The 18,086-nt window shown below is 40.4% G+C and overlaps 1 protein-coding gene across 6 annotated transcripts in view; it reads right to left on the minus strand.

The window, feature by feature from the left end:
* LOC141139169 (cytochrome P450 2K4-like) overlaps positions 1-18,086 on the minus strand; it is a 112,765-nt gene that overhangs the window by 74,968 nt on the left and 19,711 nt on the right. For 2 of the 6 annotated variants that reach the window (XM_073625067.1, XM_073625066.1), the window contains 4 exons: positions 14,337-14,578; positions 11,545-11,741; positions 8,839-9,001; positions 2,087-2,236 (listed from right to left, as the gene is read on the minus strand). In XM_073625067.1, the coding sequence (XP_073481168.1) occupies positions 2,087-2,236; positions 8,839-9,001; positions 11,545-11,727 (496 nt within the window). In that variant the 5' untranslated portion in view covers positions 11,728-11,741; positions 14,337-14,578. Of the gene's footprint in view, positions 1-2,086; positions 2,237-8,838; positions 9,002-11,544; positions 11,742-13,166; positions 13,674-14,336; positions 14,780-18,086 lie in introns of those variants that run through there. The other 4 variants (XM_073625068.1, XM_073625065.1, XM_073625070.1 and 1 more) reach the window with 4 other exon arrangements.

An 18,086-nucleotide genomic window follows, 5' to 3' on the forward strand; every position in this document is an offset into this window, starting at 1 on the left:
AGCAGAGAAAATGTGGAATAGACTCCCTCAAGAGCTGGTCCTGGCCAGCTCAATAGATTGTTTTAAGAAAGGCCTGGATTATTTCCTAGATACACATAATATAACTGGATACCAACATTTTTAGGTAAAGTTGATCCAGGGGATATTTGATTGCCTCTCGGGGTATCAGGATGGATTTTTTTCCCCTGCTGGAGCAAATTGAATCATGCTTTATTGTTTTTCTTTTGCCTTCCTATGGATCAACTATGGGTATAGGATTGTGTACCGTATATATAGGATTGTATTTGTGTGTATATATATTAGGGCTGTTACTGATTAAAATTTTCGTGTTCGATTAATCCAGTTTTTTTTATTCTATTAATTGACTAATTTGATTAATTATAATGCACATACAGATCCAACTACTTTTAGCTGATCTCCTTGCATTGCATTGTTTTTAGGGTGGACCTCCACTTTAACAAGACATTTTCCTACTTGCAGCTCAATTGCTTGCTATCTCGGTAATGCCTCCAATGGGTATACCAGTCCTGTTGACAACCATCTAAAATGGGAATGCCATTTCACTTCCCGTTGTGTCTCTGGGACAGAAAGTGAAATGAAAGCTCCACACTGGGATTCACAAGGCAAAGCCTAAACCGAGAGGTGTTTTCTCTCTGCATGACCTAATCTAAAACTAAAATATAGATTCAAGCTGTATATATACTTTAAATCACCACGATTCCTCCTCCACAATTGACCTGTCCAGTACAGACAACACACTCACCTTCATAATGCCTTCCAATGCTTGTTTATTCCCAGCAAGGGTCCCGTATCAATAGCATGGGACGTGTCCGGCCAATCACAAAACCGACTCACAGCCACACTTCTGCAATTCACGGACACGCCCACTCGGTCGAAGCCTTTCAGGCCATGATTGGATTGGTCAGGCGCCTGCTGTATTCCATTACTTTAACATTGTCCAGTGTTGGCACCGTCAATGATTGGGGAAGGGGGGAGGAGTCCGGTGACGTCGATGTCTGTGACATCACCGGATCACCGATGGAACTCCCTGAAGACCCGGAAGCTGGCGGAGAGGTGAGTATCGATCAAAAGAATTTTGGTGGATCAAAAAAATTAACGATTGATCGAGGAATTAATCGTTAATTTTCGCAGCCCTAATATATATATATATATATATATATATATATATATAATGTTTTGTTTTTTTTCTCTATTGGTTTAACTAGATGGACTTGTGTCAGCCTTTTTTCAGCCAGACTAACTATCTAACTATGTAACCCTCAAAATAATGACCTACTGTGCTGCAACTGTGCGCATTGCAGCACAACCACATCCACTTGAATGAGTCGCGATCTGTGGCAGTATCACTTCCTGAAAGTCGGATGCCATTTAATTTTTGCCTCATTATGTGCATAGTGCTGAGTGACTGCATACCCTAGTTAAGGTGGGAAGTTGGAGGGTGGTAGAACCATGGCTCAACCTGCTGCTAATACATTTAACCAGGAGAAAAGAGCTAAAAATTAGATCTTTTGCACATATGAACTAATAGAAATGAAACAAAAAATTGGATTGGGTGCTATGGGTGACTCGGCTCTTCTGCTTCTTTTCCTTAAGTTGTAATGGGTCTGCTCCATAGTGTACTGCATTGTGGCCATGTATAGGACTGCAAATAATATACCAAACCATGAGGTTTTGATTTAAACAGCTCTCTCTAGGTGGCAGCAGAAGACAAGGCTGTCGCCCCACAGCATCTGTGCTATTTTCTCTATGTTTTAGTACTAAGTAGCAAAAAAAAAAAAAAAAGAAGAGTAGCAGGTTTGGTACTTTACTTTCTTTACACAGTCATTTGAATTAAATTGTAAGCTCTTATAAGCAGGGCCTTCTTAACCCTCTTGTATTTTATTGTATTGTAACTGTAACATCACAGGGAAATAAGAGCTGCCTTGTATGGTATATAAGGCAGTACCCACAGTGGCAACATTTTAAAGGCAAACAGCCAATCAGATTCCATGATTGGACAGTGTGACATTGTACGACACTGAAAACCTATAAATCTGTAGCAACAAAATCAGAACTCATTACTGACCTTTGTAAGCTTTAAAGATTTTTACCAAATTTTTGCACTCTTCCGAGATCTTATCTTCTATTGTTTTCTTCCCCATCCCCAAATCTCGCAACGTAGACAGAGCGAATCGTTTCATGACTTTCCAGTTATTACCATTAGAAAATACAATACCTAAAACAAAAAATAAAATAACATACACAACCTATTAGAATAAAGTGTTTGTAAACCTAAAATCTTTCTTTTATTATGTTTGAAAAATAGGTGCTCCATAATCTTCAGGTAAGAAACTCTGCAACCAATTCATCAAACAATCTGCTTAAAGTGATATTAAACCTGTATTAGATGCTGATGTTAGGACCTACCCTACTGCCAGGGGCACTTGTACCAATGCTTTTTTTTTTATATTTAATTTTGTGAGCGATTTTAATCATGTTCAGAATAAAACATTAAACATACACAATTATATTAAAAATGCCTGGGAGATGCCTTAAAACCTAAGTGCAGCCTAATTAATAAACAAAAAAAATCAGCACAGTGGACATTAATTAGAGTCAGTAGGTTATGTCCCTTGTGCTGATGCCTCTTCTTAGAAAAGCTGGGTGGAAAGAGCAAGCATAGTCTCTCTCTTGATGAGATCCTGTGACAGCCCCTTAGTTGTATTAACTCCTATTACACTGTAAAATTATGGCGGGCAGGGTAGGGGCCATGGACAGAGGAGGATCTCAACTAAAAGAAGGGGCACCAGCAGAAGGTATATATCCTGCTGACTGTATGTTATGTCCCTTGTGCTGATCTTTCTGCATTTTATTTTGCCTGCACTTCAATACCAGACACTTCCATCCCCTTCCTGCCCAGGCCAATTTTCAGCTATCAGCACTGTCACACTTTCGTTTGGGTACAGTGTTGCATGACTGTACAATTGCCAGTTAAAGTAGTGCACTGCCGAATAGCAAAAATGGCCAGGTCATGAAGGGGGTAAAATCTTTCAGAGCTCAATTGGTAAGGGACACAGTATAGAAATGTTGGTATATGTGCCTCTGGAAAGTATTCACAGTGCTTCACTTTTTCCACATTTTGTTATGTTACAGCCTTATGCCAAAATTAATTAAATGCATAATTTTCCTCAAAATTCAACAATTAATAACCCATAATGACAATGTAAAAGAAGTTTGTTTGAAATCTTTGTAAATTTATTAAAAATAAAAAACGAAAAAAATCACATGTACATAGAAATTCACAGTCTTTGCAATGACACTCAAAATTGAGCATCTTGTTTCCACTGATCATCCTTGAGATATTTTCACAACTTGATTGGAGTCCACCTGTGGTAAATTCAGTTGATTGGACATGATTTGGAAGAGCACACACCAGTCTATATAAGGTCACACAGTTAACAGTGCATGTCAGAGCACAAACCAAGCCATGAAGTTCAAGGAATTGTCTGCAGACCTCCGAGACAGGATTGTATCGAGGCACAGATCTGGGGAAGGGTACAGAAAATGTACTGCATCATTGAAGGTCCCAATGAGCACATTAGCCTCCATCATCCATAATGCAAGATGTTTGGAACCACTAAAACTCTTCCTAGAGTGGGCCGCCTGGCCAAACTGAGCGATCAGGAGAGAAGGGCCTTAGGAAGGTGACCAAGAACCCGATGGTCACTCTGACAGAGCTCCAGTGTTTCTCTGTGGAGAGAGGAGAATCTTCCAGAAGAACAAGCATCTCTGCAGAACTCCACCAATCAGGCCTGTATGGTAGAGTGGCCAGAGGGAAGCCACTCCTCAGTAAAAGGCACATGACAGCCCGCCTGGAGTTTGCCAAAAGGCACCTGAAGGACTCTCAGATTGTGAGAAACAAAATTCACTGGTCTGATAAAACAAAGATTGGCCTGAATGGCGAGCGTGATGTCTGAAGAAAACCAGGCACTGCTCATCATCTGGCCAATACCATCCCTACAGTGAAGCATGGTGGGGGCAGCATCATGCTGTGGGGATGTTTTTCAGTAGCAGGAACTGGCAGACTAGTCAGGATCGAGGGAAAGATGAATGCAGCAATGTACAGAGACATCCTTGATGAAAACCTGCTCCAGAGCGCTCTGGATCTCAGACTGGAGAGAAGGTTCATCTTCCAACAGGATAATGACCCTAAGCACATAGACAAGATAACAAAGTATTGGCTACAGGACAACTCTGAGAATGTTCTTGAGTGGCCCAGCCAGAGCCCAGACTTGAACCCGATTGAACATCTCTGGAGAGATCTGAAAATGGCTGTGCACCGACGCACTCCATCCAACCTGATGGAGCATTAGAGGTCTTGCAAAGAAGAATGAGAGAAACTTCCCAAAAATAGGTGTGCTAAGCTTGTAGCATAATACCTAAAAAGACCTGAGGCTGTAATTGGTGCCAAAGGAGCTTCAACAAAGTATTGAGCACAGGCTGTGAATATTTATGTGAAAAACAAGGAGAGGGGCGCCTCTGAGTATATATCAAAAAACATTTAATAAGAAAACATATATCCACTCACATGGAAAACTGTAGGGTTGAGTTCAGATACATCTCTGGCTGAAGACAAGGGGGAGGACTACAGGTCACAGCGAGTCCATAGATTGCTGGCACCACATCAGATCCAACAAGGATAGGGTGGGATGGCTTGGGAAGCAAACACAACGCATCGCACAGCTGTGACGTCACAGCCCGGTGCCACGCTGTGCTTGCTTCCCAAGCCTCGTTTTGGCTCCAATCACACGGCTGTGTCGTTACCATACTGCAGACGCTGGACAAGCCTTGTGGACACCATAGCATGGCCAGCGACAGGCTCTGGCGTCAGACTTTCCCATACAACTAAACCCGAAACACACATCTGGCTTGACAGTCTCTTCATTGGCCCTATCCAATCTCGATGTGCCATCTGGACAGCTGAAGGAGAATTTGCTGTGCTCAGCCATCCCACCCTATCCTGGTTGCATCTGATGTGGTGCCAGCAATCTATGGACTCGCTGTGACCTGTAGTCCTCCCCCTTCTCTTCAGCTCAGAGATGTATCTGTACCTGACAGACTCATCTCTCTCTATATATATATATATATATATATATATATATATATATATATATATATATATATATATTATATATATTATATATTATATAGTATATATATATATTTATTTATTTATTTTTTTTTATATATATTTATCCCTGCCCTTTGGACTATTAGGAACATTATATTGAGGTATCTTATTATTGCGCCTTTTTACTTGTAAAATGTGAATATTTATGTACATTTGATTTTTTTTGTTTTTTTTATCGTTAACACATTTGCAAAGATTTCAAACAAACTTTTTTCATATTGTCATTATGGGGTTTTGTTTGTAGAATTTTGAGAAAAATAATTAATTTAATCCATTTTGGAATAAGGCTGTAACATAACAAAATGTGGAAAAAGTGAAGCGCTGTGAATACTTTTCAGATGCACTGTATGTTAAAAAGCATCAAATTGCAATAAAATATGCATCATAGGGTAGATGGTTTATTATATTATTTGAGATTTTTTTTTGTGAAGTCCTGCATGTTTAACTATTTCATTTGCAGTACTATATACCAGAGTTTCTCAACCTTTTTTTTCATTCAAGGCACCCTTTAAAATGATGCACAAAGCAGCAGAATGTACACACGTGGCCCCCCTAATATTAGAGATAATTTATTTCTCCACATTTGTAAACGAAAACTGTTAGGGTGCTAGTGGCTAGCCTGCACAGTGCCCAAGTTGCACCATACTGCACAATAAAAACCTATAGCTTTGTGTAACAAAAGGCAGGCTTGTTCCACTCACTGGTTCATTGACAAATTTTGGGTAGGGATGAGCCAAACACCCCCTGGTTTGATTCGCACCAGAACTTGCGAACAGGCAACAAATGTGTGCCAACACGCGAACAGCATTAAAGTCTATGGGACAAGAACATGAAAAGTGCTTATTTTAAAGGCTTATATGCATGTTATTGCCATAAATAGTGTTTGGGGACCCGGGTCCTGCCCCAGGGGACATGTATCAATGCAAAATAAGTTTTAAAAATGGACATTTTTTTCAGAAGCAGTGATTTTAATAATGCTCAAAGTGAAACAATAAAAATGAAATATTCCTTTAAATATCGTGCCTGGGGGGTGTCCTTAGTCTGCCTGTAAAGTAGCTCATCTTTCCTGTGTTTATAACAGTACCACAAAATGACATTTCTAAAGGAAAAAATTTCATTTAAAACTGCTCGTGACTGCAATGTATTGTCGAATCCCGGCAATATAGATGAAAATCATTGAAAAAAAAACAGCATCCATTACCAGGCCCTTTGGGTCTGGTATAAATATTAAGGGGAACCCCACACCAAAAAAAAAAAAATTGCTTGGGGTCCCCCAAAAATCAATACCAGGCCCTGCAGGTCTGGTATGGATTTTAAGGGGAACCCCGAGCCAAAATGAAAAAAAAAACAGTATGGGGTCCCCCCAAAATCCATACCAGACCCTTATCCAAGCACGGAACCTGATAGGCCACAGGAAAAGGGGGGGATGAGAGAGAGCCCCCCTCCTGAACCGTACCAGGCCACATGCCCTCAACAAAACACCTTGTCCCCATGTTGATGGGGACAAGGGCCTCATCCCCACAACCCTTGCCCGGTGGTTGTGGGGGTCTGCAGGTGGGTGGCTTACCGGAATCTGGAAGCCCCCTTTAACAAGGCGACCCCCAGATCCTGCGCCCTATGTGAATGGGTATCGGGTACATTGTACCCCTACTCATTCACCAAAAAAGTGTCAAGAAAGTAAAAATGACAGGAGATAGTTTGGGACAATTACTTTATTTTAAAAAAAATGTCCTGCAATGTCCATTCATCTTCGATTACACCATCCGACAACCCGAGAAAAAAAAAAAAGAAAAACTCCGCCTCAATGGGAGGCATCCTATGACTGCAGCCTTTTTGCACTGACAACTCTTATATAGCTGAGGGCAGGGCCCCCCGGTGATGTAAGTGGGTGACCCCTGCCCCTTCTGATGTTATGTGACATTACATAATGTCAGAGGGGGCGGGGTCAGCCGTTTACATCACTGGGTGGCTCCGCCCTCAGCTATTTAACAGCTGTCAATGCAAAAAGCCTGCAGTCGGTGGAAGATTCCCATCGAGGTGGAGTTTTTCCATTTTTTTTTGTTTTTCCTCGGTCCATCTGCACTGTGATCGAAGATGGATAGACATGATGGGACATTTTTAATTTTTTTTTAATAAAGGAATTGTCCCAAACTTTCTCCTGTCATTTTTACTTTTTTGACACTTCTTTGGTGAATGGGTAGGGGTACACCTACCCATTCACATAGGGGGGGCGGGATCTGGGGGTCCCCTTTTTAAAGGGGGCTTCCAGATTCCAATAAGCCCCCCACCCACAGACCTCCACAACCACCAGGCAAGGGTTGTAGGGAAGGTGCCCTTGTCCCCATCGACATGGGGACAAGGTGTTTTGGGGGGGACCCAAAACAAGCTCCCCATGTTGAGGACACGTGGCCTGGTATGGTTCAGGAAGGGGGCACTCTCTCGCCCCCCTTTTCCTGCAGCCTGCCAGGTTATGTGCTTGGATAAGGGTCTGGTATGGATTTTGGGGGAGCCCCACGCCATTTTTTTTTCATCTTGGTGCAGGGTTCCCCTTTAAAATCCATACCAGACCTGAAGGGCCTGGTATGGATTTTGGGGGGGACCCCCACGCCATTTTTTTTACATTTTGGCACGAGGTTCCACTTAATATCCATACCAGACCTGAAGGGCCTGGTATGAATTTTGGGGGGGACCCCCACGCTATTTTTTTTACATTTTGGCACGAGGTTCCCCTTAATATCCATACCAGACCTGAAGAGCCTGGCATGGATTTTAGGGGGGACCCCCATGCCATTTTTAAAAAAAATTTTTCAAGGATTTTATGAATTTTATCTATATTGCCAGGATCTGGCAATACATTGCAGCTGCGAGCAGTTTTAAATGACATTTTTTTCCTTTTACAAATGTCATTTTGCTGTTCTCATTCATAAAATTATGTACGGCTGCTATGTAAGCAGCCTAACATAGTGTGGGGCGTGGACTCCGGCCCCTGAGCCATGATTGGCCAAAGGCACCTCTGCAGAGAGCGCTGTGACTGGCCAAAGCATGCAGGTTAGGTGCATGCTTTGGCCAATCAGCAGCCATCAATGCGCAATCTCTCAGCGCATTGACGGTCACACTGTTCATTATGGGGCATTCCGTGGGCACCCACATCTCCCGCGGACATCCCATAATGGTTTAAACTCGGCAAACAGCCAAAACACCCGGTGTTCGAGTCAAACTTACGTTCAACTCACACATCGGGCTCATCCATACTTTTGGGCATATCTCAATTATAGTTAACCAGTTCCAGGGACAAACATCACATCCACATCCTGTATTATACACTAGTAGAAAAAAGGAATGAATGGGAGGGGAGACTCCCTCCAACAGAAAAGGTAGGACTTTTTAAGGTGTGAAGTTGTCACTGAGGTAAGAACAGAAGCAAAATTCTTAAAAAATTTCTTTTATTGTAGAAATATGAATAAAAATATCATAAGAACATATAGATGCTTTTGGGCATTTTGCGCCAATTTTGGCGAGGCATCCCTGAAGAATACAGAGGACACTCCAGACTGCCACGGCACCCTGGATGAAAAAAGGATAGTATACTCTATTTTTCTGTATATATTTCAGCCATACAATAACAAAATATATACAAAAATAGTTACCATATTCCTTGGCAATGTCTAGAAAAACTGGCAAATGGGCTCTCCCAGAAAATGCCTCAGCATGGTTGACCAGAGCATCTTTTACCGTCTCGTACCCGCTGAGCACAACCATCTTCTGTGTCCCTATCTGTAGACTGTACACCGAGCCATATTTCTCAGCAAGCTGCATTATTAAGAAGAAAAAAATTAAATAGTTCAACCTATGAGAAGCCAGTGGGTGATTTATCAGATGAAATGGCAGTTCTAGGTGATCTTTAACAAATGTACAATATATAAATATATATATATATATATATATATATATATATATATATATATATATAAAATGTTTTTAAAGTTCAGAAAAAAAAACTATTAAAACATTTCTAAAAAAAGAAAAAGTACAGGTGTCCTATTCTATATAACAACCAACACATAAATAGAAATGGAAATACTTTGAGAAGATTGAAGTCATTATACATATTACATTTTGCTATCCAATTAATCGAAGCAATATATAATGGGAAACAGAACATTGCATCACACGTGGGATTCTATCATTCAGTTGGTGTTTGTTAACCAGCCAGTTTACACTTTATTGAATTTATGGGTATTATTCTATATTTACTGTATATGAATAGTTTTCCAGAACAATGAGTTGGCTGTAGAGAACCATAATTGAGTTGTGGGGACATTGGAAGAAATTATTTTCTTGTAAAAAGTGAGTAGGTTCTTAAGGAGTTTGAACTGACATGATACGGACTTGTCCTCAAAAGGAACTAGGAAATATAATTCTGCTATTCACCAACTATTGAGCATCATTCAGCCTGGTGGACTGTACCTCAATAAATAAAAAAATAAGTCTGTTTTGCAAAAAAAAAATTCAAATTTGACATGCCACAGTGGACTAAGAATTTTCCCCTGTGTGCATTTTGGTGTGCTTTAGAGCGCATTCACTGCAGCACAATGTACAATATATGTGCATTGAATTGCGATTAACCACTCCAGCTCTGGAAGGTTTACCCCCCATTCATGACCAGGCCATTTTTGGGATACGGCACTGTGTTACTTTAACTGACAATTGCGTGGTCGTGCAACGCTGTACCTAAATAAAATTGATGCCTTTTTTTCCCACAAATAGAGCTTTCTTTTTGTAGTATTTGATCACCTCTGTGGTTTTTATTTTTTGCCCTATAAACAAAAAAGACTGACAATTGTGGTTAAAAACACAATATTTTTTACATTCTGCAATAAAACACACCCAATATTTAAAAAAAAATAAAAATCTAATTTCTTCATAAATTTATGCCAATATGTATTCTACTACATATTTTTGGTAAATAAAATTCCAAAAAGAGTATATTGATTTGTTTGAGCAAAAGTTATGAAATTACAAATTATGGGATACATTTTTTTTTACTAGTAATGGCGGCGATCAGCGATTCTTAGCAGGACTGTGACATTGCGACAGACTAATTGGACACTAAGTGACACTTTTTGAGGACCAGTGACACCAATACTGTGATAAGTGCTAAAAAAAGCACCATCACTGTACTAATGACACTGGCAGGGAAGGGATTAACATCAGGGGCAATCAAAGAGTTAAGTGTGCTCCTAGGGAGTGCTTTCTAACTGTTGGGTGGGGGTTGGTTTGGGTGTGAGAAGACAGAGGTCCGTGTTCCTGCTTAGCAGAAACACAAGATCTCTGTATCCCCTACTAGCAGATCTGCCTTGTTTAGATAGGCAGGTTGCCTTTCTACAGTACCTCTCTCGTCAACGATCGGGAGGTCCCAGTGGACATTCGGTCTGCTAGACCCGCTGAATAGCTCCTGATGTGTCCAATCACAGCAGGAGCGGGTCGCCAGAGCCGTGCATGTGCACCCCAGAACAAGAAGTGTCAGATCACGTACCTAATATGTGATCTGGCACAGAGCGGCCACCCTGCCACAGTAAATCTGTGCGGGGCGGTTGTGAACAGGTTAATATTAACGATAGTGCACGGCCTAATCTTACAAAGTACACTCCTGTGCTTTACCATAACTTACGTTATGATGCGTGCTATAACAAACCTTAAAATAAACTGTGTGCCTTTTCTGACTTTAGAACATTGGCAACATTTTCTGGATATGAATTATGCATTTTAGTGACCTTTTTACTTGTAGTTTGGAGCTTCACAAAAATATGGATGCATCAATCTATGCTGTTGGATGGGTGTTGTGTGTGTAAGCAGAGGTCGTAAATTCCCACGTTAAAAAAGGATGCTGTCTATATAGTAATGTTGCTGTCAGGTGAAAGGCGGAAGAGTTGTACTAGCTGTGGGGAGGGCTTGACACTCCCGATGGGGACATCGTGAAACAGAGCTAGCTAATGCCTGCATGGCAGGCAAAAGCCGCGGTCATGTGAATTCAGCATTAAGGGGGCATTCTAAACTTAGACGTAAGCTGGACAACTTGCACACCCTGTAATACATGGCCATACTTATTACACCATTTACACTACTGCACTACAGACACAGCTTTGTTTAGAGAAAACACCTCTTCCAGATGTGTAGTATTGCTGAGTCGGTACCGCAGAGCTTGTGCCAATCTCCACCAAACCTTGCAGTTCCGTCACTTCAATCCCAGTGACAATGTCCATATGTTACTATTGGATACAGGAAACACACTTCTCCATTATTTTAGGTGAAGGACCTCTTTTAACTGTACATTTGTATACACAGGATCTTACCTTGTGAAATGTTACATAAGGTTTTTCCATGCTTATAATGTGTACATTTCCAATGATTGGAAAAGTAGGAGGTCCCGGGGGATAGTTTTTATGAACATTTTTCTTCTGTCCATATAGAAAAATTGCCAGAAAAACACAGGTAACAATGCAGAGGATAATTGTTATTGGATCCATTAGATACATGTCTGTGACAACACCTGGAGATAAAAGGGAGAATCATAAGCTGAAGAGTAGGAATGGTCAAAAAGCATCCACAAGTGAAAAATAGAAAATGTTATTCTCATGAAAAAAAGTATATAAAAACATTTAATCAAAATATAGATGCAAAGTTCGTATACCGGTAAAAAATCTCAGTGCAAATTGGAAGTCATTTTTGTATCCAAACTCAAAAACAAACATTTAAAGCTTAGGTGAAGCCAAAGCAAAAACATCAGCACAAGAGACTTAACTTACAGTGATTTGGATGTGTCTCTTGTGCTGATTCTTTTAGATTAAATCTTCCTCCAAGGATATAGTAGCTGTAGTATGGCTTCTATGAATGGTGGAGCTGTGTGGTAAGGGTGTGCATAGTCTGGCTTTCTTGATGAGAGCTTATGACAGCCCTTTAGTTCTATTTACTGCCATCAATGGATGGATGAGAGTTTAATTTAAAAGAAGAGGCTTTAACACAAGGGACACAGCCTACTGACTGTAAGTTATGAAACGTGTGATGCTTTTTCTGTTTTTTTATTTTGGTTGGGCTTTGTATTTAATAGATTGATTATACAGTATCTCACAAAAGTAAGTACACCCCTCACATTTTGTAAATATTTTATTATATCTTTTCATGTGACAACACTGAAGAAATGACACTTTGCTACAATGTAAAGTAGTGAGTGTACAGCTTGTATAACAGTGTAAATTTGCTGCCCCTCTCAAAAAAACTCAACACACAGCCATTAATGTCTAAACCGCTGGCAACTAAAATGAGTACACCTGTAAGTGAAAATATCTAAATTGGACCCAAAGTGTTAATATTTTGTGTGGCCACCATTATTTTACAGCACTGCCTTAACCCTCTTGGGCATGGAGTTCACCAGAGCTTCCCAGGTTGCCACTGGAGTCCTCTTCCACTCCTCCATGACGACATCATGTAGCTGGTGGATGTTGGAGACCTTGTGCTCCTCCACCTTCTGTTTGAGGATGCCCTACAGATGCTCAATAGGGTTTAGGTCTGGAGACCTCCCTTAAAGCGTAAGTTCCATTTTTGAGTGGAACTCCGCTTTAATTGTTGGACAGCACAACACGTCTTGGTTTTAAAGTAAACATTAAAGCCAGTTTTTATTTTTTTATTAAACTATTAAAAAAATTGATCATTTTAAACGTATTAAATGAAGCCGAAAGTCTGCTATGGGTCCATAAAAAAACACTTGACATGAAGTACTGCATTATCAATGCAAAATTTTCATTTGAGTACTAAAAATGGGTTATGAAATATTCCATCTAACAAGGCATCTTTAATGGAGTAGAGACAGACACAGGTAATTAAAGGCTAATGTTCTGTTTAAGCCCAAAACACAAGCTTTTTCCTCTTACCTACCTTACCTTCCCCTTAGGTAGGGAACAGAGCACTACAGTCTTACCTTTAGGTTTTTTTCTTAAAGTAGGTCGAATGCGGGTCAAAAAGAGGTCAACTGCAGATCAAATGCACATGTCAATGCATACTGAATGATCTCAGAAGCATCTTAAACCAATGTGAAAATATCAACACCAGTCCAAACTAGGTCCACACAGTCCTATATGATGTTAGGTGATGGCAGTACCCTTTACTTGGCAGTTGATGCCTCTAGCAGTCACTTGGTAGCACTGATAGGGTTCTGGTTGCAGAGCCTAGTTCTGGAGAGTAGAGTCTCTCCTTGTCTCTTTTACCTCCTGATATTGGATTCTCCAGTGTTAGTGAGTGTAAGATCACCTCGGCTAGTGTTCCAAAACTTTTCTGGACGTAAAGTCTAAGAGGTCCTGCACAAAATGCTGATCAAGGTTAGAAGCTCCAACATGGGATATTGCTTCAGTACTGTTTTAATGTTATCAGAGTGCAGAGTGAAAATTCTTCTGGTGTTGGAATCCTGGACTAAACAACTCACTGACTGCAGACTAAAGGGAATAGTCAAGTGGGTACACCGTGTGTTCTTCTTACCACGTTCCTGTGACTTATGACTATGTTTGCTGTTCTCATTTAACAGAACAGACTGCAGACTAAAGGGAATAGTGGGTACACCGTGTGTTCTTCTTAACAAACAAATACAAGCACGCCACCAATAACTATGTATCTGAATACAATGTATACAACTACATTTCCGTGATTCACCACTATTCTCGTGAAGAAATGTTTTTAAAAAATAGACACATTATTCAAACTAGCTGAAATATCTTGTTTATGCAAAGTGTTTATATGTCATAAATAAGGAGCAACTAATTTACTCCATTTCCTTTTACTTATACCAATGGGTTAAATGAATAACTTTTTAAATGGCGAAATATAAGTAAAAAGTTACCAAGTTCCTATTAAAACTGGTGCTTATGTGAAAAAAATCAATTGTATAGATCTATGCGTTCATAATCTTTCAACACACCAATTAAATTACGTGTTCCTCTTTAAAAAAATAGCAGAAATAAACACCCTTGTGATGTGTCATAAAAGATAAAGTCCATATGAGGATAGCTTGTATTGTAGATCAATCATGAATCTTCTGCTTTGGAACAAACAAATAAATAATCTTCCCGCTATAGGTAAAGTAGAAATGCCCACTTACCGAATTTGTAGGATCTCAAATTATAGAGATCTTAAGCTTGTTGCATTCGCCTGCCGGCATCTGTGATCTCCACATGGGTAGTAATCCAGAAAGTTTTTCCTGTTTTTCTTCAATGGAATAATCAAAAGACACTTTCTTTGGGTTCAGGTGTTAAACTTCCACAGCTGTGGGAGGGAAGGTCAACTATCTTCCCTCAATCCTCCACACATCCAGACCCCTCAATGAAAACAAAACGGGGGAAACTCCATAGTGTAGATGTAAAAATTTATTAAAAGTCACTTATATTTCCACAGCAATTGCACACAGCACTAAGAACACAGCATTTCAGAAACTGCAAGCCAAAAAGTCAAATCAAATTGCACAGCAACATCACCGCAAATAGTGCACAGCAAAGGGAACTGGATAAAAATGTTTCACAGGCAGCAGAGGGTTGAGCTTTCTCACTGCATAAGGAAAAAATGAATAAAACGTGATGGCATCACAGCCATTTGCTCCATCCTGTGACTTATGACTTATGACTATGTTTGCTGTTCTCATTTAAGAGTGTAAGGAAGCAGCTTAGAAAGTCAAATAGGAAATATTATAAAATATGTGGTTTATGTGCCAAGAAACCATCTGTCTAACAAAAGATCTTTGTGTCATGGATGAGTTGTTTTGGAAGAAACATCAGGGTTTTAGTCTGATTTGAAAGAAACATACTAGCTCACTAGCTCGCTCACACACCCTCTGGCCTGCTAGGCTTCCCATCTGCCCTGCACTTACTGCATGCAGGTCACAGCTGCGGCGGTGGCTTCCCCCCTCTGTCTTCTCCATGTCCCGGCCAATTGGGTCTTAGGACTCCCGGCGGATGGGGTCTCAGGTCCCGCTTCCTGATTGGCTGGGAGGAGAAACAGGAAGACATTGGCAGCTTCTTGGGCAGAAAAAGCAGGTGCCTCCCCTAGCCAGATCTGTAGAGTGGCCACTTGGTCAAGTTTCCAAGGCACTATTGGCTGGAACTTGTGTCCAGGGCAGACCAAACCTTCGGTAGGAAGGTTCTGCAAGCAGGAGTCCCGCCCTAAGCAGGTAATTCTAGCCTATCCTCTCAGGTAACTGTCCTGGAAGATGATTTGGGAAAACAAAGTTATTACCTGTTAACTCTATCCAGGAATCTTCCAGGACACCGTTAGTTCCCACCCGGTTTATTTTTGTATTTATCTGTATGTTTTTTAACTGGTTGTAGCCTTTGTTAATTTTCTACTACTCACGGGCTGTCTATATGATGGCTTTTTAACTAATATGGATCATGTGTTTCCTGCTTAGGTGGGAGGGGCCTCTCTCGGGTAGCTGTCCTGGAAGATTCCTGGAAATACAGTTTGCAGGTAATAACCTTGTTTTTTTATTCAGTGACTTTTTTTTTACACCTAATTTCTAGTGATAATTTAATTTTTAAAATATACATTAGATGGGATTTTTAAATAATTAAAAAAATCACCCTAGGTTTATATAATCAAATTTAATGTAATTTGTTATGATTTATTTTATTTTGGTGTAGTTATAATGATGGATTCATTTACTTATTAACCACTTGTCCTCCAAAAGGTTTTACTCCCTTCATGACCAGAGCATTTTTGCTATTCAGGGCCGTGCTACTTTTTTTTTTTGCAATATAAACAAAAAAAAGACCAACATTTTAGAAAAAAAACAGTGTGTACCCCACAAGTAAACTTTCCTTTGCACAAGCATCCCATTTTGTACAATTTTATTTTTGAGGGTGTGCACATAGACTTTGCTTACAATTTTTTTAGATGGTTTAAATTTAGGTCCCTTCCATTCCACAGTTAATATAGAGTTTTCTCAGGTGATTTTCCTGGTAGTTGATTTTAGAGATATCATGCTATTATAATTGACCCCCGTATGTGGTTGACATATCTGCATCAAATAGCATGGTTCTTCCATTCTCAAATATAGAATGGGTTCATCCTTTCTGCAATGCCGTTTTGTTCAAGGTTGTATGGTACAGTAGTTTGAAATATTATGCCATGCATTCTGAGAATCGCCTGTGTGTGCCTGTACATTCAGTTTCATTGTCTGTGTGCAATACACTCAGCATTTTGCCAAAATGTGTTACTTACTTGAGCCAAATACTGTTCAAGTTTCTCTTTACTTTTGTTGTGTAACAGACATACGGGTCAATTCACTAAACTTTACCGAATGCGATAAGGGTATAATATTACTCATTTGCATACATTATCGCATGCAGTAAATCAAGTCTAATTCATGACTCAGAGCCGGGTACCAGAGAGTAAAAAACGATGTAATATTTACCACCAGGGTTTTGCGGGTGGTATCACATGCGGTATTTGTCAAATATTAGCATGAGGGTCGGGGGGACACCCACGTTATTTTTTGATAAATAGGATAAATAGCTGGTTGCTAAGGAGAGCCCTGGGAAGTCAGCCACCATGTCCTGCACAGCCAAAGACTCATCAGCTGTCAGCAGGTTCCCCATTGACAGCTGAATGTAAAAAAAAAGCCACGTGCCATCTATTGTTAATATACCGAATCTATTCTGCACTTGCAGAACCTAATGCAAGCTCTTCATATTTTATCTACAGTGTTTGTTACACTCCTGTTAACCCCGTATAATTGATGTTTCTACATTTGTAACCTGCAATATCTTAATAAAAATACAAGTTAAAAAAAAAAAAAAAAGTTGACAATTAAAAATGTTGAAAAAAACCCAGCAATGCATATGTAGTGCCCCTACCAACATTGGTAGAGGATTAGTGGTGTTTTGCTAGAATAGCAGGGGGTGTGGCCACCTACACTTGGGCTCAGGGATACCTCCTCTGCTTGGGAGTGGATTCTGCTGGCAAGAGAGGATGGGCTGAGACCTGAGTGGCAGGAAATTCCATGTGAAAGAAGTGACCAATGGTTAATTTCTGTGGTCTTGAAGGTGGTCTCTCATAAAAAGGGGGGGTCACATGTCCTAGGGAGTTGAGGAGGGAGAAATGAGGAAAGCATGGAGTAGCTGGTGTGTTAGGGCGTTCCCCTGCCGGGGAGGGGAACGTGCCATGCGAAGTGGAGGGATGGAGAAGCCATCAGGAGGAGGTAGTTCGGGAGGATTGAAGTGACTAGGAATTCAGAGATCCTGGAGCTGGATAGCCGAAGGTGACTCTGGGGAGGCCATGGTCGGGTTCCCTGGAGCAGAAGTCAGCAAGTAACGAAGGAGGAAGTAGCAACTAAGCGGAAAAAGGAGACTGGGAAACAGCTTTTTGTTAGTAGAATATGGACTGTTGTTGGGAGAGTGCAAAGGGAGTGCAAACCCAGTGAAGATATTCAGAAATAAGGAAACACTTCTTGGGGTTAGTGATGAAAGATGGACACTGCAAGTCACGGATATAGGTGGTGAGGCCTATGACTTTGAGTTTCAACTTTCATGACATTATTCAGAGTGATGCTTAGCTGCCCAAATAGGAAGTGTACTTCAGAAAACAGGAAAGGACAGTTAACAGAGGGAGTTTAATCTACAAAGCTACGGCTATGGATTAATATCTCACACGCATTAAAAATGGGATTTATCAGTACATCTCAGATTCTTGATTGACCTGTCCTACCATCAGTTTCAAATAAAGCAACATAAAAATTCAGCAACTTGTCTGCTGTGAAATGGGAATTGCATAGGGAGGTCGGAGGGAAGCAGGATGGAAAAAGGCAAATGAACAAATCAGCAGCTCCCAAGGGAGTAGTGCGCTACACATACACCAAATG

Source organism: Aquarana catesbeiana, linkage group LG04, assembly GCF_042186555.1.
Source record: "Aquarana catesbeiana isolate 2022-GZ linkage group LG04, ASM4218655v1, whole genome shotgun sequence".
Classification (NCBI taxonomy): Eukaryota; Metazoa; Chordata; class Amphibia; order Anura; family Ranidae; genus Aquarana; species Aquarana catesbeiana.